The 25,531-nt window shown below is 35.9% G+C and overlaps 3 protein-coding genes across 3 annotated transcripts; 1 reads left to right on the forward strand and 2 right to left on the reverse strand.

The window, feature by feature from the left end:
* Positions 1 to 926: 926 nt before the first annotated feature.
* LOC114748842 (uncharacterized) lies at positions 927 to 2,473 on the reverse strand. The gene has a single exon (XM_028937297.1). It carries the CDS (start codon positions 1,746 to 1,748, stop codon positions 1,197 to 1,199), a length of 552 nt encoding a protein of 183 aa, XP_028793130.1. The 5' UTR covers positions 1,749 to 2,473; the 3' UTR covers positions 927 to 1,196.
* Positions 2,474 to 5,404: 2,931 nt separating this feature from the next.
* Positions 5,405 to 10,433, reverse strand: LOC114748837 (alpha-dioxygenase 1-like). The gene is made up of 9 exons (XM_028937292.1): positions 10,264 to 10,433; positions 9,881 to 10,144; positions 9,510 to 9,659; positions 9,206 to 9,339; positions 7,424 to 7,637; positions 7,096 to 7,241; positions 6,748 to 6,975; positions 6,430 to 6,632; positions 5,405 to 6,330 (listed from the first exon to the last, which is right to left on the reverse strand). The coding sequence occupies exons 1-9, from the start codon at positions 10,381 to 10,383 to the stop codon at positions 5,861 to 5,863; spliced, it is 1,929 nt and encodes a 642-aa protein (XP_028793125.1). The 5' UTR covers positions 10,384 to 10,433; the 3' UTR covers positions 5,405 to 5,860.
* Positions 10,434 to 18,998: 8,565 nt separating this feature from the next.
* On the forward strand, positions 18,999 to 24,696 carry LOC114748838 (protease Do-like 9). Its single transcript, XM_028937293.1, has 9 exons — positions 18,999 to 19,678; positions 20,938 to 21,137; positions 21,238 to 21,418; positions 21,667 to 21,858; positions 23,081 to 23,313; positions 23,619 to 23,720; positions 23,812 to 23,862; positions 23,954 to 24,058; positions 24,468 to 24,696. Exons 1-9 carry the CDS (start codon positions 19,006 to 19,008, stop codon positions 24,564 to 24,566), a joined length of 1,836 nt encoding a protein of 611 aa, XP_028793126.1. The 5' UTR covers positions 18,999 to 19,005; the 3' UTR covers positions 24,567 to 24,696.
* The last annotated feature ends 835 nt before the right edge of the window (positions 24,697 to 25,531 follow it).

A 25,531-nucleotide genomic window follows, 5' to 3' on the forward strand; every position in this document is an offset into this window, starting at 1 on the left:
TGTAAGATGAGTCGGACAATGGAATTGCCAGCTGACGCATATGGGCGAAGAACAGAAAAGAATAGCAAATAAACTGTTTATCAGTGTCTGATAGAAGGCAGAACAGAATGGACTATGAGTGACAAATAAAGAAATAAATGTAGAAAAGATTCCAATGGAACAGCAGGATGCATATAACACTTGACAATGCCAGGAGAACATAGATAAGAAAGAACCGCATCAGTTTAAACCAGGATCTTCAAAGTTACCCAAAAAAAAAAAGAAGTAGTGATATTAAGTGACTGTCAAAACGGCAAGAAAGCAGCAATAAACGCAACACAACAGATTAATAATAAGAACACCATGATTGTCGGCTTTAGTTGACCCTAGGACCTAATAGGAACATAGACATGTTTCACAGACACCCGCTATAACATTTAGGGCCAAGAAGAAATTTTATCACGAAGATCCATACACAAAGGACAAGACATTTTCTCCACATTGATGTAAGAAAACACAAAGAAAACAAAGAGAAAACGTCAGCACAACCCCAACTTCCAGCCCTACTGTATGTATAACAAGGAGCCATTAAAATAAGCCCCATGTGCTGATACAAAGAGAAGCAAGATAAACAATAATGTTAGTAAAGACAGGTTTTCCCAAAGATTAGATCCTCCAGCTCACCAATCAGCAAGATGAAGAGCAGAGCCCCACAAAACCGCTCTGTTTACTCTCTTCTAAGGCCGCTGAAGCTAAACATACAAAATTGCTCCCTATGGCCTCAAGCATTGATCAAATTATCCGAAAGTTTCCATAACTTTATCCAAATATAAGGGGCAGCCGGCAATTCCAAACTTTTATCACAAATAATGCACACGTCCAGAGAAAGATCAAAAGAGCACAAAGACGTTTGGATAAACTGACCACCTTTATTTGCTAAAGGATAAAAGGAAGCTGATCATATTAACTAATCGCCAACTATCGTACAATGTAAATTCCAAATTGACACAAGAAATTATTTATGAGTTTCAGCCATCCCGGCATTGGTTATAACAACAGAGTTTTATGAAGAATGAAGCCCTCCAATACATTCTTAAAACAAAAGGACGATAGAATCTCAAACTAGGAGAGAAAAAATGAGGCTTACAATAGACGTTAATAATAGCATTTCTCTCATGTCTAGGAAACAAAAATAAATGCTAGACCATACTACAAACTTAAGTGTCTACTGTGTTGCCCAGCACATATGAGAAGAGCTCACGAACAGGCGAGAACTCCACCAGTCCGATATCCGTAGCATAACCAGTGACTGGCAATTTTAAGTCTCGCAAGACACAGAATGCCTCGGCCATCCTAGATTTTGGCACTTCTTGCGCAACCGAACAATAAGGAATCCAACAATCCTGGCGATATTCTTCGCTTATCTCGACGCCTTCTTTCTTCAATGCATCACACAGCTGCGACTGGAACTGAAGTAGCGAGATTGAGGGCGTGGGAGCAAGAAAAAGGACATTGATGTCATTCGGCAGGCTCCCAATGGAAGAGAAAGATAGAGGCAGAGATTCAAGCTTGGCTGCGAAATTTTTAACGATGGATTCAACCTTTATAGGATCAATGATTTGGCTTGAGAAAAGAGTGATGTGGGGGCGCGATTCAATTTCTATGAGTTGGGTACTGATTTGTCGGCGAGCCAGTACATTCCAGGCCTTCAAGACCTGGTTTTCAAGCGCAGGGTCGAAGTAAAGCTCAATTGCATGGCCTTGCGACATTGCCTTAAAATTGAGGTAGAATAAAGAGCTTCAGGAAGACAGGAACTCAAAAGCAGCGAAACCCGAGTTCCAAGACTGAGATCTCAGAACACCAGGAGGAAAAGAAGTGGCTAAATCGGGCCTGCCCACAGAAGCAAAAGAAGGGAAAAGCCAGATTCGGCCGTGATGGATGAACAAAAGAAAGTGGGCGGGTGAAATTGAAAGCGGGGGAGGCAAAGTGGACGGGCAAAAAGCTGGAAGAAATACGGGCAATGGATAATTGGAGAGAGACAGAAGGAAGAAGTGGGGAGTAGAAAGAAACGAAAGCGGAAAAGGTTATGAAGATTGGAATGAGAAATCTAAGTGAAACGAACAATTACACGTGAAAGGGTGGGTTAAAGTTTGTATCAAGAAAGAGACAGAGGGAATAAAGGAAAGGAAAAAAATCAGAAAAAGCTCATGGAAGCAAACACTGTTTCTGTGAGGAAGCCCAACAGAGAGCAGAGTTTAGGCAGCAGGCAGCGCTGGCAAGTGGGCTTCAAGAGGAAGAAGATATTGGTTACGTCAGGTCGAGGCACCCCAATCCCATTTCTCAGCAGAAAACTCCAAGAAGTCCTCAAAAATCACATTCACAATCAAATCATAATACCCTAAACGCGCAAGTCTCCTCCTTTCTCCCCCCAGCCCCTTTTCAGAAACGGCATTTGCTCGGGAGCCTCACACAACAATGCAAGAGTTTGCCCCGCATCGAATTCCAAAGGTTAGGTGAATACCTATGCTGTTCGATGCGGTCGTGCCGTCGTCACTACTTCTGATCTTTGTTGTTCACTCATAGCTCCATTATGCGTTTTCATCTCGGCCTTTTTTGGCTAAAAAAAAAAAACATTTATAACTTAAATATTGGGGACAATCATAATTAAATCTGCTTGAAATATCAAAATTTAAATTAAGATATGTACTTTTAATAAATTTTTAATTAGGTCAAGAGGTTTTATTAGGGATTTTTTAATATTATTAAAAGACTAGAATACTTTTTTATAATTTAAAACAATATTATTTCAAAAGATAAAGTATACATTTATTCCTTTAATTTTATAAAGTTTTAATTTGGTTCCTCAACTTTAAAAAGTATATATTTGGTTATTTAACCCTAAAGTCATTAGATTTTAATGATGATTTTTTATAACAATCATGGATTTTTTGAAAATTAACTTAATATGTTAGCATTTGAGAATGTTTTATTAACATTTAATATCTTAATGTTATCATTTTCTTAAAAAAATTTAGGGCTAAAGAATTAAAAGTATACTTTTTAAAGTTAAAAAACCAAATTGAAATTATACACAAAATTAAAAGACTAAATGTACGCTTTAGCCCATTTTGAAAACAAAAAATTAAACTATGAAAATTTGACATTATATAGTATTTATTTATAAAAAAATTTTTACATAAGAAAAATTGGAAATACTAAGATTAAAAAATTGACAATGCATAATATAATATTTTATACTAACTCCAATATTTTGATAAGAACTTTATGGTAACATGGACTTATTTTTTTGTAATGGGGACAGTGACCTTTTAATTACCTGATTCTAACACTATTATAGTTTTAAAAAAAGGGAAAAGTAATTTGGAGGTCATTTTATTTTTATTCGGTTTTGAATTGGGTTCTTAAACTTTTTTTTTTTATTGTATCCTTTAATTTTTAATTGTTAGATTTATCAGTCCTTGCCGTTAAATAAAAACAAACACTGTTAAGACTTTTCGTTAAATCACGGTATGCCTCATTCCACCATACCCAAACTCTCAGACCAAGCTTTCTTCCATCATTCGCTCAGTCCTCGATCAGCACTCAACATATCCTTTCCCGCCATTCAATCCTGTGATATAACAAGCCGTAGAATTTGATTGCATTTCCCCCTCCTTAACTCGAAACCACTTACAGTACTGATGCATTTACGTTGGGGATGTGCAAAGTGTCACTATGAATTTTTGACGTTTTGGGAATGTCTGACGCCATACCCATGCTATATGTGTTTATTTTTCCCAAAACCTCTACATCAGGTGCTTGCCATTTTCATTTTCGGGTTTGGGAATAACGTGATTCATTGTGAGGCTCACTGATTATAAAGACCCATTTACCCCAATTTCAAAGTGAGAAGGAATAGTAAGGTTAGGAGAATGACGAGGAAGGAGAAGACATTGGGGACTGAGCGAAGGAGGGAGGAAAGCTTAGTCTAAGTGCTCGTTAACGGCGGAAGAGGTAGACCCTAAACATGTTTCAGTGCTTTCTGACGAAAAATTTTAACAGCGTTTGCTTTTATTTAACAGCAAGAATTAAAGGACTTAACAGTTAAAAATTAAAGGATTCAATAAAAAGAAAAGAAAATCTAAGGACCCAATTCAAAACTGACTAAAAGCATAAGGACCTTCAAATTACTTTTCCCTTAAAAAAATTTCTTATAGTTAAAAAATCAAAACCTTAATGTATTAGTAGATTTTAGCATCAAATTTGTCATTTCTTTCTTAAATGTTTTGCTCTATTTGCCATATAAATGTCCTCATCATGTTATATCTTATAATCACATTATTAGAATTCATACTAATAATTAATATGAATCTGTATAAGAAATCTAAATAATTTTTCCATTAGTCTTTTAGTCTTTTAACAATATATGAAATAAAAACACGTGAAACTAATAGATCATCTGACGGCATCTCAATAAGAAAGAAGCTAAATCATAAATTGATTGGAGCAATTACCAATTTTGCTAACTTAAAGGGGTGTTTTAGTCTCTTAACAACGTTAAAAAATTCCTAATAAAGCCTCTTGGTCTAATTAGGGATTTATTAAAATTGCAGGCTTTAATTTGAATTTTGATATTTTAACATGATTTAATTGAGACTCTCCCTAAATATTACGAGCATATCGAATATATTTTTGTTTCAATATAGCTAAGTTTGTAACCTTCAACGTAGCTAAGTTTGTAACCAATTCTTATTATTACTTCTTTCCACTTATTCTCAGTATATCAAAATAAAAACTCCTATAACTAGTGCGCGGACAAATATTTACTATAAAATCACACGCACAACGAGTCTATTTTCTAGAAACGACTTTCTGATAAATAGCCGTTATATCGCATTGGGGGTTTAATTCGTTAGGTTGCGTGAAAATAAAGAATTTAGGAGATATTTATGAGTTCATGTCCTATCGTACCTCTACAAAAGCCAGCCCACAGTCCTGCATAATGCCAAGAAATTCATAAATATATTTCTTGTCTTTAAAATGAGATTTAATTTATAATATTTGAATGAATATATACACACGCACGCACGCACATGTTCCTGGGCGAAAAAAGAGAGTATATGCATGTCAAATTTTTTTCTCAAAACATGTGGCCACAGGTTATGATTTCATTCTCCATAACAGGAAAAGCAAACTTTTCTTATTATTAGGAAAGAGCAGCACATTTTGAAGACATCAGGCGATAGCGACGAAAAAGATAAGGGATAGCAAATTTTGACCAATGCTGCCATACAATTTAAAGTTGGAGACATTAGCCGCAAGACTACTATTCCACCAGCAGCACATAATCTGAGAGGTTTGTAGTTTGAAGCAACCAATTACTTCAATATTTTCCCGATTAATTGGAGACAACTATGCTCTCATGTTAAATCAAAACTCGACACTCCGGTTAAATTGAATCAATCAGATTGGTGGATGAAAAGCAGCATCTGGTCACACAAGTCCAAATTTTAGTGGATCAGTTGCTGCGTCTCTGTTCGATACGTGTCTCCTATTTCTGGCAACAAACTACACTAAATTCCAATAATTAATCGTTGCTTTGCCATTTACTGATCCTGTGCTTAGATTAGATATCACCACATAGCCATAGCTTTCTTTCGATCGCTATACCCCAAATATGCGATTTATATTTCAACGGGGACTAAACACAAAGTCTAAAATAGACAGCAAGATATTATTGAAATTCATTCAGCAGTCCAAGCACAAGCAGGCATTTGGTACACGCGGCCCAGCCCAAAGTGATCAAACCCAAAGATCCGGCAACAGGCAAGGAAGGGGACTGGATCCGAATTAAAAAGACCCAAACAAAGCGTAAGGAAGCCTAGTGGGGAACGCGGAGGTAGAGAGGGATGGGATTGTGAGCGTTAGGAGGGGAGTCCCAGACAGAGAATGCGCTTGAAGAGTTCATCCACCTGTGGGTCATTTCTGGGTAGTGACGGTCTATGACGTCCTTCAGGCTCTCCGTCGTGTTCACCCATTCCAGCCCCTTCTTCGTGTACGTCTCCTCGTTGAAGTCGCTGGTGAAGAACCTGTCCGCCTCCAACCTCCTGGTGGCCATGAGCAGGAATATGACGAAGGCTGTCTCGCTGATGGCGAAACCCTTGATCTTCTTCTCCGCCATGAGACCTACCAGCGTGTCCAGCTCCTCCACATCGTCGCCGTACACCTCTCGCAGTGCCTGTATTGTTTCCTTGTCGTCCGTCAGGTCCTCCCATTTCGTGATTGGCAGCAACAGTATCCCCCTCCGGAACTGGTTGTACCTCGCCACATTCCTCTCTCTGTCTCTGTATACTGCACACACACATACACACAGAGAGTACGTGTAGGTATATTATTAACTCTCTTAAGATATGATGCTGTAAGCTTGATAAGCAGAGGCGGGGCGCTTACTTTCAAGAGCCGGCAGGTCGACGTGATCGGACCTCTCAGTGCCATCCACGTTCTGTGGGACCAGGTCTCTCAGCCAAAGTGGATAGTTCCAAAGCTCAAGAGCACCGCAAGCTTGGTGGCCCATGGATACAAGTTGCCTTTGAGCTCCAATCTCTCCTAAGGCCTTCTCTCCGGGCAGTCCGATCAAATTCGGCATTGGAATCCTGTAAATCAGCAGCGAGCGTGCCAAGGAAAGGTAATGTTATATATAATTGGATATATGTCAAAGAAAAAGAATTGATAGAGAGACAAGACGAGCGAATATATATGGGGCCGCACTCTTTAATGAAGGGGGGAGACTTGTTGGGTCCAGGAGTGGCGGAGATGTCTCTGAGCTTGAGGGAATCGGGCAGGAGGGGGTGCATCCTGTAGACGCTTACAAATTCTTCGGTGAGAGAGTACGGAACCCCATGATTATCTGGCTTCTTCATGCCCACGATTCCCCCGAGAGTCGCTCCTCCCACATGCCCAAACGTGTCCTTGAATTTCTTTCCCAATAATCCGTACCTGACCATCACCACCATTCGTTCATTACTTATGTTGATCAGATCACAGCAACAAATTAAACAATTATTAATATTCATTGATCATCATCATCATGACATATATACACACACACACACATACCAGTTGGCTCGCATTCCCGCGAGCAGAGTGTCAGTTTTGAGGAGTTCGACGGTCCAGTCAATGGTGTGAATCTTGGCGACGACAGCTGCAGTCACCAGCCTAGCATGGCGATAAAGATCCTCATCTTCCAAATCTGGGTATTCTCTCTGGATTATATGGATATATGTATTTATGATCGTCAGTGTTGCGTCATTGTTTGAACTTCATTATTTTTAGAGAAAATAAAGCATCCCTACACGCACACATATAGATGCGGGAGCCTCGCTTATATATATGTGCTGCGTGTACATATGAATAAAAGGAATGTTGAAGTTGGAGGTAAGGTTACCTTGAGAGCATCGCAGACGGCATTGTGCTCTTGAATGAAGAGGGACTGCAAGGTGGAGACGCCGGCCCAACTATTACGGACGTCACCGGCGATGGCGACTCCATCATCGGAGTGGAGAAGGGTGCCGTCTCTGGATATCTTTAGCTTCCCGTCTTTGTATGTCCTCACTCTCCCTAACACCTTTGCGTTGCTGCCATATATGGCGCTTCCGTCCCTTCACACACACACACACATATTCATCACTTCCATCTCTCGCTTACTCATGATTTGTGTATCTACATCCACCTTTCATTTCTCCTATTTTCTAAATTTACCACACTGAATACGCGCATAAATACCTAATTATTATTTTTGTAATACTCCTCCGGTCCTTAATATAAGACCCATTTAACTAATTTGATTAGATTAAGGAAGTTAGATAAGTTAGTTAATTATAAGAAAAGTGACACATTTTTCCCAAAATACCATAATCATCTTTCTTAATACCCCTCTCTCCCTCTTCTACTTGATTATGGGTGAGAGAGTATCTATAAGGGTAATTTAGAGAAAATTGATAAATATGAGAAATGGGTGTTATATTTAGGACCAAAACCAACTTAAGAATTGGGTCCTATATTAAGGACCGGAGGAGTAATATTTTATCATTTCCTCGTTTAGGTATAAAGAGACGTTAATTACTTCAATATAAATCAAATTACAAAGCTTGATGCGAGCCAGTTATTATACTTTCATCCCGTAGTCACATTATTATGCTGTGATATTCTTTAATATTTCATGCCAGTTTTTTAACAATAGAATAATTATAACTAGCTAGTCAGTAGTCACTAGATTACTTAGGCATCACATGGCACCAAAAGACCTTAATTACCAAAAAACTGAAAAATTGATTAACTTTGTCGTTCTTTAAGTGCATGAGAAAGAGATTAGAAAAAGAATTTTAATCCACAAATCAAGTTTTATTTTTTATGAGTATTAAAAAAAGAAATTAATCACTCTTAAAAAATCAGAATACAGTACCTTACAAGAGAGTAAATAACAGGGTACCATAATGTTGAAAGAGAAGTAACCCGCCACATGCACATTGGGGAAACAAATGTCTTTAAATGATAGAAGAAATTAAACTTGACAAACCCGCACGACCTTGGACCTTGACTCATAGTATGGTGACATTTGTATGGTAGTAGTGTATCCGGTATTAATGTAGACAACATCGGATGTGGACCCGCGATGTGCGGGTATGGTATCTTTCTCAAATTCCCCGGCAGAGGGGCTAGGGATTTTAATGTACTTTTCTCTAATGTTTTGATGTCTTTTATTAATATTCTAACTTTTAAAATTTTTTTAAAAAAAACTGACTAAGACATTACCCCCAAAAAAAAAAAAACCTAGAAGAGAGGCAAACTAGAGTCCAGATAGAGTAGGTGGGTTACTTTTATTATGGCCATGGAAGTAGGTGGCTAAAATCCTTCAACTGAAACTGTTACCTGTCTCTTATATTAATATTACAACAACTTTTAGGTCAGCAGAAAGAGGGGGTTCACATTCACTAATGCAAAGAAGCGACACAATTTCTTGTCATAATTAATTATGCTAAGTATTAAAAGGCCGACAATGCATACAAGATCAGTGCATGAGCAGGGCAGTCACACACACACACACACACAAACATATAATATTAACATTCATGTGATATATACGTATTCTTATTTTATGAACGCAGGTAAGACTAGGGATACGGAGCAGGTGTGAGGGTGATAGATGAACATTCTTTAACATTCTTACCACCAAGGTGTACGAATGTTTACTGCACCGGTTTTGATGTCGTAAAAATCTGTGGGGATTTCCTTCGTCTTGTAAAATCTGAAAGACTTGAGTGGGCATTGGCTTGCAACTTCCCTTGGTGCGCTCAGTTCCACCTATCATCATTTTTCACAAAACACCACCTCTCTTAATTCTTCTCCAACAATTATATATATATAGAGAGAGAGAGAGGGCCGGGGGTTTTAATGTCTAGACAAATTAACATTCTCAATCAGCTTCGCCCCTTAGATTTAGCTATAGACATGTATAAATAGTGATTAAATACCTGGCCGGTCTCCTCCAAGTGATCGATCCAGTCATGTATCATGAATTGAATCCAGGAAGCTGCGATCATATTAAACTGCTTCCCAGTGTCCTTGACAGTTCTGCGCGCCAGAAGTTTTGTGGCCACCACCATGGGGTCCGGCTTCAAAAGCTGCAGTAAATACACACTGTTATTTCTCCGTTGACTCATATAGAATCCAAAACAACCAAAGTAACTACGTGCGGTTAAAATCTCAAAAGCCCTAATCAATTTATACGGGAATGGGTGTCTGTGATTCGTTTCCAGTTCACCAGATATTTTTATTATAACGGTGGCTCAGATATAAAGGTTGCATATTAGCGATGATACATGATGGAAGTGGTGAAGAAGACCTTGTTTTTCTGATCAACAGGAAGAATGTTCCTGCCAAAGAAAGATCCTTGGCTTCCAGCACCATCGTTGAAGGGGTCGTTGAACTTGCCATCAGCAGTTCTGTAGGGGAAATCCACGGGATTGAACCTCACCCCCACCGGAGTCCTCCCGACGTTGATCAGATTGTACTGTTGGTGAAGATGCCTCCTTATTGCCAGGTAGAACAGCCCCAGGAACACTGGCAGGCGTGGCCATATCCCCATCTTGTCCACGGAGTGCACAATCTGCATACACATGTTCAAACACAATATAATTAATCACATAAGTTACGGCAGTAGTGCATATTATCAACAAGAACATGAGCAGGAGAGATATAAATTTAATGATATGGTGGCTCTCGTACGAGGAACAGAAAGGTATCGATGATGGTCATCCTGGAAACGGCTTCATGGAAGTCTTTGTGGATGAACTGGTTAACGACTCTGGAGCAGAGAGTTCTCACGAGATCCATTATTGACCACATTATGCTCTCGGTGTTTATTTTCTTCAAATTTCTGGGTTTGAGGAGCCAACCATATTCCGGGTCCTTATATAGACCTTCCCATGCCCCCAGTTCCACGTCCTTTTGGTCCACTTTGATCTTATCTCAATTAAAACGTGGAATTAACTTTCAGATCATTTTTGTCATCTTAGACCAAATACTTCTTTGCCCTGTTTTCGACAAAACACGTGAGGCAGCCTTTATGTTCTAAATATAATATCTTTATACACACTAGTATAAGGGTCTTATATTTATGACCGGAAGAGTATTATTTTTGGCTTATCGATTGTTTAAGACCCTTGTACTAGTGTTGGCACGACCATTTTGTCTGGTATTGTGCTTGAATAATTCAGTACAATAGTATAAAATATCACTAATGGCCAACAAAATATCATTAATGACCTGTGATTTATTTATATATATATTTTGCCAACGACCTGTGATTTATTTTATATAACCATTATTGTGGCGTTTATTTTTTTATCTGTGGAAACTCACAAATTCAGTTCACTTCTCTAAATTTGAAAAATTATTTTTGCACTGTTCAAGGTATAATATTGACTAGAAGTGGTCCTCGTCACGGAATTATAATTGTTTGAATAAATTTAACTAAAAATTAATGAAGTAAAGACAAAAATGAGAGAATGATTTGATCATTCATTTATTTATTATAAATGTGGCGCCCCAATATAATATATAATTCATTACATGGGAAGAACGGTTCGTTTATCTTTGGAGGTGTCAAGCGGGTTTGTTAATGTAAGTTAATATTGTAATGTGATTCATTGAAATTACTTTGGGAGTAGATACTCTGTGGTTTCTTCTCTCTTAACTGTGGGAGTAATTATTGCTTGTTACATACCAATTGGGTTTCAAAATAAAAAAGATTATCTGCTGATCAATAAGTTTTATACAAGATAATAATTTTAAGGTGTGGCTGGAAGGGGATAAGAATTTATATTGAAAGATATTATACACACACACACACACATGTATTTATCTATATGAGTACACCTAAACCTTCTGCCTTTTCTGAGACGCCGAGTTGGGAAGGGACCGATTAATGGTTCACTACGGGACACCCACGCATACATCAATCTTAGTGTCTCTTTCCCTTACTATTCTTTTTTGACGGCCTTGAATATATTATCTCTGACTATTCTAATTTCTTGTTCGGAATGATGTAAAATCTAAGAATAGTCCAACATCTATAATAATCGCCCAATATATATGGCGTGTTCCAAGTTCAACGCAGAGAAAGAAAGAGTTCAGAGAGCCTCCAAAATATAATAAAGCAAGGTAATTCTCCGCTGCTTAATATAGTCTAATTTTTTGTGTTAATTTTGGTTTTAAATATAATACCTATTTATTATATTTGTTAACTTTTTCTAAATTATCTCTATGAATACTCCCTCAACCATAATCAAATAAAAGAAGGAGGGAAGACGTTAAGGAGGATGGTTATGATGTTTTAAGAAAAATATCTCATATTTCTTATAATTAACTAACTTACTTAACTTCTTTAACCTAATCAAATTAGTTAAATAGGTCTTATATTAAGCATCGGATGAGTACTGTATTATTATGTTCCTTTTTTTTTGGTTGGTCAAAGTAATACTCCTCCAATCCTAAATATAAGACCTTTATATACACTAGTATAAGGAATATACTATTATGTTCAAATCTGGCCGCCTTTTGAAGAAAAATATCTTAGGCGCGCGCTGTGCAAACTACAAAATCGAGCCAGTCAGGAAGAAAAGTATATTCCTTCCTAGCTGGCAAAATCATTTCAGATTCGTATTGTCATGATTGCCCACAGAATGATATTTGACATTCTAAATTTTGAAATTTCTCAATGTATTTGAAATATGATAATGGCATCTCTGATTAACTCGTGCATGTAATGTATACGATTTTTTGTACACGGCTGATCAACGATCGATTTCTTGAATATTAAATCAAATGACGACGTCTCACGTATGCTCTTTTAATTAGATAATTATATGTTCACTGCGTACGCGAAAAGAGGCAGTGTTTATTCTCAAAACTATAAAGACAATGGCACCCATTTTAACAAAGTTGGCTCGTTTAATGGAGATTTGACTCAGTAGCTCGTAAGGTTTTTTTAGCCAACCATGAGTAGTAGTAAGTTTAAATTAGTACTCCTGTCAATGTGATGATTTATTAATGAGTTCAAGGTCATGATTTATTAATGAGTTTAAGATCAAACTCACTCAATTTTTTTAAATTGGAAAATAAAAAGGGCAATAGTTTTTAAATTGTTACGTGTAAGTTGAGATTTTGGCACTGAGACGATCGAGAAATTAGAGATGCGCACCCATGGTTCACAACTTTAACTGAAAATTCATTATCTATAAATTAATTATTTGAAACTTATAATGAAAACAAGAGGGAGTATATCATTGTTCACAACTTTTTTCCATTTTCAATACACACTTCTATTTCTAACAACTTAGGCCCAGTTAGAACGATTCATAAGTAGCTTTTCAATTGTAATTGTGAGAAAAATGTTATCTCGACTTATATAAAATATGTTTATAAGTGTTTTTAAATGTGATTCCAAATAAATCCTTAGATGTCCCTTTTCCCCCGCTTGCTCAATTTTCAACATTGTTTTGGTCTCAAAATAACGCTCATTTCCTTCTCACGCGATGCACGTATATCAATTACTTTGTCTTGAGTTTTCCTTTTTCTAGACCTCGTCTAATTTGTACTTGCAATGATAATTTTGTAAAAAACATTTACCAATTTTTTGCGAGGGAAAAACATTTACTAATTAAAATCTTAATAACCGTGTCAATCAAAATTCGTGAATTCTTAGGGCAATTATCAACGGCGCATGAGCTAAAGATTTGATGAGATTTTCCCATAAAATTGTGCCTGAGAACCCAATATATTACAGTTTACAATTCAAAATTAAAGGGATTCGACAATTATCCTTCCAAATGAAGATTTTCAACATTATTATCAGGAAGGTCTTATTTGTGTTATATCTCTGTCATGCTGTCATATACGCAGAGAACCAGGATCCGGTGAGATTTGCAAATAGAAAATGATACAAAGTGAATAACTTTAATCATTTGGAAGAGAGAAAAGAAAAGATTTTGAAAGAAATGGAATATCTTTGTTCTAAGTACTCTGGCCAAAATATTATCAATTCTATTCAATTCCAATATACAAAATGTTGAGGGACGTTTGGATATTTTGTATTATCAATGCAGTTCCAATTTATATCCAAAATATTTTAAAATTATAATAACAAATGACCCAAGGTTCTTAATAAGTAAATATGAAAAATTCTGAATTATCTTTCTCTAAAATTAAAATGTTCTATGATAAGAGTTTTCACTAATTTAAAAGTATGACACGCTGGCCAAAAATGGAAATCACTACTTCCGGTCTTTAATATAAGAATTTATCTTACTTTTATTTTGGTTCTAAATATAAGATCCTAATTCACTTTGTCTCTCATATTTATCTTTTTTTTTAAAATAATCCTTATAATAATAGTAGTTCTAGATAATACACTTGATTAGTAAGAATATTTTAGGAAAGATAACATTTATTTATTACAAGTAGCTAATTTAACTAATTTTATTAATCTACTCAAACTAGTTAATAAGCTCTTATATTAAAGACAGGAAGTAGTGTTAGACGATGAATAGTAGATAAATGTCACGTCCTTGCATCTGTGTATTTTTTTTCATAAAAAAGAAAAATTAAGTTAGTTGGTTTTAGAGCTGATTTAGAAATATGGTACTTTTGAGTTCAAAAAGCGTATTTATAGAAATACTTACTCACCGCAACAGATTTAGATTTTCTCTCATTAACACTATGAGTCCAATATATACATATATTGGCTAGTTATATCAATATACTACCTCCAATTCTTAATATAAAAGTTAGTTGATTAGTTTGAGTATATTAAAAAAAATAGTTAAATTAATTATTTATAACAAATAAGTATTTTTTTTTAAATATTTTTGCTAATTACATATATTAGTTAGAACTATTATTTGATAGAAACACTTAACATATGCAATTATTATAAGAACTATTTTGAAAAAAAATAGATAAATGTGAAGGATAAAATAGATTATAGTCTTATATTTAGAATAAAATTAAATGTTAAACTAGCTCTTCTATTAAAGATTGTAAATAATATTAGTTAGTGAAGGGTTTTTCCAATATTTTTAAATTTTTTGGTAACATTTTTTTTTAATTTAACTCTGAAATTTTGGAAATTTTGTAACTGCCCTTGAAATTTGAAATGTCTTGACCACAAATTGTAAATTAATTAGCACATTGATTCCACGTTCCTTCTCCCACCCAAACTAGGGAAGACATATCTATTTATAAAATGAACAAAATGTAAACTCTATTAAAATTTGTGAAAATACGGCCCGCTGTATTCCAAAGATATTTGTTGAGCTCTTTCTTTCCGGGATTTGCATGTTTTTTTATGGAAATATAATGAGTATAATCTAACCTGAATAAAATAATGACGAATTCAAGCGTACTATTAAAGGTCAAATTAAAAGGGCGGTATTTATTGATGTCATTAATGGTTCCATTAGTATCCTAGATTTTTTTTTTGATGAGGTTAATATCCTAGATTTTAATCAATCCTTCGTCTGCCAATGATACGATGGTGTTAACTAAATTTCCTCCCCAATTTTTAATCCATCCTAATAGCAGTGCTCTTAAAAAACTTTAAATTTGTTAACTTTTATTTAAAATTTAATAACTTTTTAACTTTATTCTTGTTTAATATACATTATACATCAAAGAAACAAAGTTAATACTCCTCCGGTCCTTATTATAAGACCCAATTTGACTTTTTATTTGGTCCTAATTATAAGACCCAATCCACTTTCTCTCTTATATTTATACATTTTTTTCCAAGATAATCCTTCTAATAATGATAGTTTTAGCCAATATACTTAATTAGTAAGGATATTTTAAGAATGACAACATTATTTATTATAAATAACCAACTTAACTTACTTCCTTAATCTCCTCAAATAAGTCAATTGGGTCTTATAATTAGGAGAGTAACATTCATGTAAAAAATTTCTCTTAGTGTCCTATAAATATGACCAAAAAAAGTCTCCTCTCTTGTCATATAAATTAGACTAGAAAATATTTCTTAGTTTGAACCAAAAACCAGCTTGACGGCTTCTTTAAACCAACTACATTTTTTATAAAAAAAATAACTTTACTTTTTTGTTGTCAGAATAACATTACTCATCGTATATAGGCGGAAAATGAATTATTGAAAATGATACGTGATTATTAAAATTAAGAAAACCCATTAAGATAGTGTTTTGTGTGAATAATATTTACTTGTTATTTGGAATTGGGGTAGGTGGGATTGTGAAAAATAATTCCAATCTCAACCATACTTCTCATTATCAATCATTCATACCAAGCGGGACCTAAAATTTCACATCATCATATAAATAAATGGTTAGACCATTTGCCCTCCACATTTCAAGTGAGACTGACACTCCTTATTATCAATCGAGTAGAATTTGATTTAATTCTCTCCATTTCTGTTCCCCCTCTAATGATGAAGAGAAGCCAAGTTCGCATAGGTTTCGTGTTTTATAAAAAATATTCCAAAGAAAGGAGAAATAAAAAAAAAAAGTATAAAGATGGAGGAGTAATTTGCATATAACGTAAAGCCAACCCAGTGTTTGAAAAAGCACGATGATGAGCTTCTAGTCTCTATTCCTTTGTTCATAAAACAATTAAAAAATAAAACTAGTAGTCTGCCTGAAGAATCCCTCAAATTAAACTTAGGTCCCGTGTGAGATATACACGCATATATAATCATCATATTTTTTTAAATAATTAAAAAAAAGCATCACTCGTCACGGGCGGAGAATTGCAGGCACGATCAGGTCCGATCTCTTGTTTAGACAAAATAATAAAAACCTGAATCTGATTTGGTCGTGTTTCATGTATAGAAGTTATTGATATTATTTTGACCATTGATATTGATATTGATATTGAAGCAGAAGTGGCACGACATGCAGGTCGGAAGTGGGATCTTATAAGGCTGCGTAATAGACACGGCAGGATTTTTTTTTCCTGGTTAATCATAACTTAATCATGGACAACAAATCAAAATTGAAAGATTCTGAATTTGTTACTGCACTTCCCATTTTTATTCTTTTTTTTTTAAATAAAAAATATGCATACGTGATCAAGATCATGTGGGATTAGGTCGAAAAGGATGTGTTATGCGTGTGTTACACAATTTACAAGTGTTATTCAAAACAGAACAGCATCGGTTGAATTAAATAGTACAATTAAACCAAGCTGGCAGGAAAAAAAATACCGAACATTATTATGCAGGCAATAAATAAGATTTTTTTTTTTGAGCTGAAATATTAGTCCATTTTATTAAAAATCAGAAAAAAGGAATCCAAACTCTAGTAATCAGCAAAATAACCTCAGCCGATTCCTTTCTTCTCGCCAGCATCAGTGCTAGGATTTTGAAGATCCTGTCTTAAAACTTCCAAAAGAGAGAATGGTGGCTTGTCAAGCCATCCTTGTGGTACCATATCCCTCGTTATCATAGCTGCAATGAGATCCGCAGCACTAGGCAATAAATAAGATTTGATTCAATTTTTTGTAACGTGGAAACAACATTAGTTGGATTCAATCTTTGATCTGCTTCCATTCAAACTAAACCGATTGCCCCTTGTCGTATTTTTCTAATATAACTACCCGACTCCAAGTTCACTAGTTCTTTCTAATCAATTTAGCCTAGCTTTCCAATATAAATTTCATGTGACATAATATGCTCAATTAACACAGGAAGAGCTTATATGGTGGGTTGGCCTTGTATGCTCAAAGTTCTTGTTGCTGGAGCTAAACAAATGTGAATTTCAATATCTAATTTAATTATCATTATTATCAGAATTTGAATATAGTCCATTTTTTTGACAGATTTAAATCAATATCTTTTTGCTTGAAGACGTTACTGTTAAGACTTTCATGTAATTAACATGTGAGCATAAGACTTCGTTGATTTTATGAGTGCAAGCTTTTATTTGAAAAAAAAGAATCTAACTGACTTGGTTCGGAGCCGTGGCTCGTGTATGGAAAGAGGAAAAGAAAGAAGGAAACGGACGCTTTCCCCCTGAGGCTGGAGGTGCAGACAGTAATGAGTCATTCAAACTTCAAAGTTTCTTGGAGAGGGCGAGGGTAAATTTGCCTAAAATATTGGAAGTAATTTATAAATTAAAAAACTGATGAAATATAAATATAATATCATCATTATCGTGTGGATCATTACCCCTCACCTAGCTCATTTCCCATCCATACGGCATTAATATTAGGACCAGTCTGGTTTCACGTGGAAAATGAATTTTTTGTGCAATAAGGAAAATTTATGGCTGAAATAGAGATATATCTAGTCTAAGGTTCCTTAAAAATGGCTGGCAAAAAAAAAAAAAAGTCCCTTAAAACTGGCATTTATGTTGAAGGAGAAGGACGCATAAAAGATGACTTGTATATCTCACAGAGAGGGAGAACAAAGCAGAGGCCTTCTTGGCAAAAAAATAAAAAATAAAAAGCCCAATATTAGCATTTCAATTGAAATTGAAAAATATTGAGGGAGAACCAGAGAGACGGTTCTGCAAAGCTTAGGGGATAGCCACTTTTCATACCCATAATTAGTAGGAGAATCCATTAAAAAATTTTGAAATTATTAAATGTCAAATAAAAAAATTTAATAAAAATGTTTTATTATTTGCAAGTTTAACATTGTTAAAACCTATTAAAATGTTGAATAATTTGAGATTTAGTAATTTCAAAAAAAATTTTAGTATTCTTCTTGGTCGGTATGTTATCTCATTAACAAAAGCATGACTTATCAAAAAGTTGAATGCGGGAAATTTAAAATTTAGGAAATAATCTATATATAAATCACAGGCTACCAAAGTCATTTGCCAAAAAAAAAGAGAGAAAAGAATCTTTTTTATTTTACGGTCACAGCAAAACGAAGAATTTACTCTCACATCATATCCATTCTTTTAATAAATTAACATATTTATCAATGTTAGAAGTTATTAGTATGATTTTTAGAATTCAGAATAATTATACTTACAGTTTGAAAATTACAACTGTTTAATTATATCGAGTAAAATTTCTAAAAAGATTATGCAATTTATTAAATTTGATTCTTTTTTTTTTTGTTGCTAAAGCATAGGTATCCTCCTATTTGAGGTGCTATCAGATACTAAATATTGACACTTTTCTTAATAGAAATTCAAACCTTAATTTACTATATTGTGATGAACTAACGCTTTTTAGTGGATGACGCGGGTAGAAAAAAAAGGTAAAACTTTAAGACCAATGATATTTTTCTTCTGTGGGATACCCAGTAATGTCTTGGGTTTGACAATAAAGGCCCGATATACAAATCAACCCTAAAGCCCAAATTCCCCCTGGCCCATGTGCAGCCCATGTTAAGACCCAATGACCCAATCCTTGCGACATACGCTAATTCTGCGTCTGAGGCTGCCCCCTGATTGGAGAAGAAGAGCATGGATTTGTCGCATTATTAAAATGTTCGTGCGAGTCTCCTGTTCAAACCAAAACGCCGAACTTTGCTTTCTGAGCTGTGGGAGAGAGAACGAACACACAGCTTCCGCGAAGCTGGTCGCCTACTTCCCATCAAGGGAAATGGGCGAAAACAAGAGAAAACGTGGACGAAAGCCCAAAATCGCAGACGATGAAATCGCGGCGGAAGAGGAATGCAACAGCAAAGCAACCACCTCAATCACGGCCGGAACGTCTGATCCCGGTAACACTGACAACTCACGTCGTCGCCCTGGCCGCCCCAGAAAGACCAACCGCAAGGAAAATTCCCAACTCAATACTGGGGCTTTACCGGAACGGAGAAGTTCAAGACTCGCCCAGCAGAACGGAGATTCTGAACCCCCGGGTTTGGTTGTAGAATCGCCATTAACGCCTAAGTGGGATAACGTGGTCAAGGTGGTGCCTTCCATGGATGCCGTGGTGAAGGTTTTCTGTGTGCACACCGAGCCAAATTTCTCGCTGCCGTGGCAGAGGAAAAGGCAGTACAGTTCCAGTAGTAGTGGGTTTGTTATTGCGGGAAGGAGGGTATTAACTAACGCGCATTCCGTGGAGCATCACACGCAGGTCAAGCTCAAGAAACGTGGTTCTGATACGAAATACTTAGCAACAGTGCTGGCAATCGGAACTGAGTGCGATATTGGTATTAAAACTTGTCGTCTTAATTAATTTACTTTATTTGGTTCAGCTAAAAATTTTTGAGATCAAATCTTGGGTGTTTGTCTTTAATCATGAAATCGCACCTCAATAAACTTGATCATTGATAGCGTGACTCTACTGTCTATGAAACTCTGGCGCGCACTCTATCTAGACAGATTGGTTGGTAAACGGGTCGGTTAACTGTTGAGTGTGTCCTTCCTGCTGGAATAATTTACAAACTAGATGTTGCTTCGTCCTTTGATACATACAACGATATGTATGTATGCATGTGTATGTATATGTATATGTATATGTATATTTATTAATTTCGATGTCTAAATGGGGAATGCTAGGGTTCCAAATCCTCAAAGTGGGTTTTCCACATCCTAAGGACCGTTTGCTAGGCTGAAGCCTGTTTGCGGCTTGTTAGAGGCTTTTATAATATCACTGCTTGCATGAATACCAGATTCTGGCGAGCCACGACAATTGCACCGATCAAAGCAGCTAAAAGAATTATTGGAATGAGTTCAAATGGAAGAAAAAAATCTGTTGATAAATGAATTCCAATTTGTTGACTATTATTTATCAAATCTTGCTCTATAATCTGATTTGATCTTGTAGTCCAAATAATCCTGTACCATGATGCATATGGAATAGTAGTTATTAGTGAAACAAAAATACTTGTACAAACCACCAAAGTAACTCTATACCCAACGGTCAAAAGATGAAAATCTTGGTAATATTCTGAATCATTTATGCACATCACAGATAGTCGGAATGCAATGAAACGGAATTGAAAGGTTTACAGTAGTAATGAAAGAATGAAAGACAATCGAATTACCGGCAGTCATTTCTTCCTGTGATAGGTTGATTGGGTGGGTTTGGAATATCATAGAATTTCCGCATATCACTTTCCATTCCATTTACTTCCAGTCTACCTTTAGAGCATGGCCAATAAAAGCCTATCTTTAGAGGCAAAGGAGTATGCAGTCTTAGTGAACATCTTGCAGAAGATAATGCACTCTTAAAGATAGCTTGATTAGTTGGGTGAGCCTTCACTTTACTTAGGAGTTGTATGTCTCATGAGTCATATCCAGCCAACATGGGACTCATGCTCCAAGATCATGCTACTCCATACATTCAAGTGTGTGAAAAGTCTCAACTATATTTCATTTATTTATCTTCTTCTAATAGCTTACTATATGCGTGTCTGAACAAATCATTTATCATGCTAATTTCCTTTGGATTTGGATGACAATTCAGCTATGTTGACGGTGAGTGATGATGAATTCTGGGATGGAGTTTCACCTGTGGAGTTTGGAAATTTACCTGCACTGCAGGATGCTGTGACTGTTGTGGGCTATCCAATTGGAGGTGACACAATCTCTGTAACTAGTGGTGTTGTGTCACGAATTGAGATACTCTCTTATGTTCATGGTTCAACTGAACTTCTGGGACTGCAGGTTTGGATTTTCTGAGTGTTTTGGTTTAAGTCTCCACGCCTCAAGTTATTTGTTTATAGATGATATTAATGAACTTTCTTGTGCCCTTCCGTCTTCACAGATAGATGCAGCAATAAACTCTGGAAACTCTGGTGGGCCTGCTTTCAATGATAAGGGAAAATGTGTTGGAATTGCCTTTCAGTCTCTTAAAAATGAAGATGTGGAGAACATAGGATATGTAATACCTACACCAGTTATCCTACATTTTATTCATGATTATGAAAGGAATGGAGCATATACAGGTAGGGATGGAGCATATACTGACACCTGTCATTTCTTTGTTTGAGTCAGCCTCTCTTCCTGCTGAAAACATTATAACATAATGAACTTAAATGGGGAAGATAACTTGAATTTTGTTTTGACAATATATTTTTGGTGTCCCTCCGTTGGTGCCTGGCTGTTGTTTCCAATTATGTTTTCTAGTTATTGTATGTTTGATGGGATGGTTTCAGTACTAATCTGACTCTATATTCGGTATCATGCTTGTCAGGATTTCCAATTCTTGGAGTTGAGTGGCAGAAGATGGAAAATCCTGATCTACGAATGTCAATGGGGATGGAGCCAGATCAGAAAGGTGTGCGCATAAGAAGAGTAGAACCCACAGCTGCAGGATCCCATGTCTTGAAGCCGTCTGATGTTATTCTTAGCTTTGATGGTGTCAATATTGCCAATGATGGAACAGGTAATGACCCATTTTTTACTTTATACTAACCCGTATGCTACTCGTCCACGCTAACTCTTGTATAATTTGATGCGTAATAAACTTCAACTCAGGTTAGTTTATACATGGGTTTAAAGGAAAGAGTGATTCATTCAACTGGGTTTGAGTTGGGGAAGGAGTCATGAAAATTCCTATATCACTTGGTTGGACAAAGAGAACGGGTTTTGATCCTATAAGGGGGAAGGCAAAGGGGATGGATGAGTATAATAAAATGGGCCAGCTCTCTGTTGAACAAAATTCAAAGTCCAAAGCCTATTATTTTAGCAACCAGGGCTGTTCAGTTTTAGCGGTTATGCTAGTTTTTGATTGGTTTCTTGCTAGGCTAGTTTTGGCTATGTTTGATCGGACTAGGCACTGGTTCACTAGTTTTTCGGTAGTCTGATCCAGTTAACATTATGTTTTACATGGACGACTAACCAGGGATACAGAATAGATGCCAAGCAGCATGCATGGGACTTGTAAGTGGTTCCATGCAAGACTTAGTTTGCCACGAGTGAGATATGTGCATAAAGATGAGCTAAACAATCATAAGCCTGTGGGTATTTTTTTTTAATATGTATCTATATGTTTGTTCATATTTTAAAAAGCAGTTCATTTTCAATTTATTAATAATCAGATCCTTTAAATGTGAATTCCCATTTGATAACCAGTTCGGTTTGAAAGTATTACCCATGATTTCTATTAGTTATTACTGACCTCGGGTCATTTTTTAACCTTTGATGAGAATTCAGTTCCTAGTATGTGAAAAATTTGAACCAACCTTCGCTTTATTGAATTAGTGGGTATCCTATGCATTTTCGCAATGCTCGAGCTAAGCTATACTATTTGTGATTTGTGAACGGTGTGGCTTCCTATGCTTTTGTATTTTAATTGAAACCAAATATTGGTGATCGTTGCTGCAAATTTGGAGTCATTTCAAATATTTATCAACAGAAGGGAAGCCACTGACACCATTAAAATTTCATACTGCTATGTGATGTTAACATGGCTTGATTTTGACCAAATCATATATCAACACTTTGTAAACATCTAGCAGGAATTTCTGTTATGAATATCACTAATTGTTGTTATTACGTTGTTCTAGTTCAATTATGCAACCATTTTTTTTTTTTGGGGAAATGATCCTGTTTATCTCGTTTTACAGTTGTCAGAGCTAACATCTAGTTTTGGTATATATTTTTAGTTCCTTTCAGGCATGGGGAGCGCATTGGTTTCAGTTACCTTGTTTCTCAAAAATTCACTGGGGACACTGCTCTTGTAAAGGTTCTCCGTGATTCAAAGATGCTTGAATTTAACGTTAGACTATCAACACATAAGCGGCTTATACCTGCACACATCAAGGGCAGACCTCCTTCTTACTACATCATCGCTGGATTTGTTTTTACTTCTGTTTCTGTGCCGTATTTACGTTCTGAGGTAGTGGCCATCCGCTAGCTTTTTAGCCCCTCTTTTGTTTATTTGTGTGTGTGTGTGTGTGTGTGTGTGTTGGGGGGGGGGGCATGTACAAATTTAGATCTAGGGAATATTGTGATTGTTTTTCCATGTAATTTATGTATGCATGCAGCAATGTGAGCACGCAGAGTGTTTTTGGCTATATTCTATTTGAGAATTTGATTCCCATGATATTTTAGTTTCTTGTTACAAGTAATACATAGCTTAAAGTATTTTCTATTTAAATTCATTTTGTTACTAGCGTTAATTTTTGTCTTTTCACCTTTTAGTATGGAAAGGATTACGAATTTGATGCTCCAGTTAAGCTTCTGGACAAGCATCTACATGCAATGGCGCAATCTGTTGATGAACAGTTGGTGGTCGTTTCTCAGGTTTCTTGCCCTCTTTCTCCAGTAGATGCATATGTGTCTGTTATATTTAGTACCTAATCTGCTTATGCTTGAAATTGAAATATGGTGCTAGGTTCTTGTGGCTGACATTAATATTGGATACGAGGATATTGTTAACACTCAGGTAGGTGAACATGATGTAAACCATTATCCAATGAGTTAATTTGTGGCATAACTTGGATGCCCTTGAAAAATTGTTCCATTGATGTAATCAGGTCCTTTCTTTCAATGATAAGCCTGTGAAGAATTTGAAGAGTTTGGCCATTATGGTTGAGAGCTGTGATGATGAATATCTGAAGTTCGATTTGGAATATCAACAGGTAAATGTGATTCTTGCATTCTCTGGTTTATATTTGTTAAAATTAAAAAATTTTGAAGTTACCAAACACATTGTGTCTACTAAAGAATTGTTCTCAACGCCTGAGCATATGTTTTGTTATTATTTTTTTGTTTTTTCGGGGTATAAGGTCGCGTAAGTTCTTGTAAAGAATTGGTTCTGATTAGAGGTTACTACTATGAATTGTTAATATTGGGACAGCTTTAATGTTTTCACTTTTCTCTAATATTCCAAATCGCGTTCGTGCCTTGCAAGACGTTTCAGAAGAAGGGGGAAATTGATTGTGTTATTACCAGTTTAATAAAATGGATATGCTTATGATGATATTTATATTAGCAATAGATGAGCTGGCAGCTGCAACTGTAACTTCTTCAATATACCTCTGTTTGCAGATAGTGGTGCTAAAGACCAGCACGGCCAAGGCAACGACTTCTGATATTCTGACAACACATTGCATACCATCTGCAATGTCTGATGATCTGAAGACTTGATCAAAAATTTTGTTGGGGGCCTTTGGATATTATTGCTTGCTGGCTGTGGCCGGAGTGAGCTCATCTTTTTCGCTGGTCAAACGGAGAGATATAAACATGGATATGCGTCCCCCCCCCCCCCAAAAAAAAAAAAAAAAAAGCACGCGCGCACACAGACACATTCATTGGATGGGGAGGGCATCATAATGCTTTTTGATGCATGAAGCCTTGGTCCCATTGGGAGTTGAGGTGTTATGTATTTGTATGCTGGACCTTTGAAACACAAGATAATTATCTTGAAGCAGAAAGGATTGGGGAGCCTAGTAATGCCATTCTTGTACGATGTGATGTCGTATTCACAACTTTCACTAGTCATAACCAATATATTTTTTGTTAGGCAAGGAGAAGCATGTACTATTTTTATAGAGAATATTACTGTTACTATAAAATGTTAATATCAAAGCTGGTTCGTTTGAAATAAAACCTAGTGATTTGAATTACCTTAATGGACTGTTGGGTATTTTCCATTGGAGCACTAGTGTGGATGGGCCGTTTGAAAACTAGCATTCAGGTTTTTTAATGAATGCTATAGAATTATTTTGTGTTAATTAAAATTAGTTTCTTTTGGTAAAATTTCAAAATTACTCTGTAGAAAAGTAAAAATAATTTGTAAATAAAAAGAAATTCTCATAATAAAATTTAGGGGGGAGTATATATTTATTTTTGTAATGGCCTATTCCGCTCCTTGTCACAAACCAAGGGTTTCCATGCATGATTATCAAAAGAACAAAATAAAAATCGATGGGAATCCAATCATCTTCAAATAGCTTGGAAGTAACCAAGAAGGAACCAAGCCCGTGCATGTACTGACATTCCAATTCGATTCGGTACGTTTTTCTTCTTCGTCTTCGCCAGGTATCCAAAAGTCTTTATTTCGTCGCTCTTCACAGCATTTCGTCACCTTTCGTGTAGGCTGTGCTATTACT

The sequence above is a fragment of the Neltuma alba genome, unplaced genomic scaffold (assembly GCF_004799145.2).
Source record: "Neltuma alba isolate B1F8T4 unplaced genomic scaffold, ASM479914v2 tig00005830_pilon, whole genome shotgun sequence".
Lineage (NCBI taxonomy): Eukaryota > Viridiplantae > Streptophyta > Magnoliopsida > Fabales > Fabaceae > Neltuma > Neltuma alba.

Coding starts and splice junctions, on each gene's coding strand:
- LOC114748842 (XM_028937297.1), bottom strand. CDS start 1,748: ATGTCGCAAGGCCATGCAATTGAGCTTTACTTCGACCCTGCGCTTGAA.
- LOC114748837 (XM_028937292.1), bottom strand. CDS start 10,383: ATGTGGTCAATAATGGATCTCGTGAGAACTCTCTGCTCCAGAGTCGTT. Junction 9,340..9,509: donor ACTTGGAGGAGACCGGCCAG/GTATTTAATCAC, acceptor AAATGATGATAG/GTGGAACTGAGCGCACCAAG. Junction 7,242..7,423: donor CCGTCTGCGATGCTCTCAAG/GTAACCTTACCT, acceptor CATATAATCCAG/AGAGAATACCCAGATTTGGA.
- LOC114748838 (XM_028937293.1), top strand. CDS start 19,006: ATGTTCGTGCGAGTCTCCTGTTCAAACCAAAACGCCGAACTTTGCTTT. Junction 19,679..20,937: donor CGGAACTGAGTGCGATATTG/GTATTAAAACTT, acceptor ATGACAATTCAG/CTATGTTGACGGTGAGTGAT. Junction 21,859..23,080: donor TATTGCCAATGATGGAACAG/GTAATGACCCAT, acceptor ATATATTTTTAG/TTCCTTTCAGGCATGGGGAG.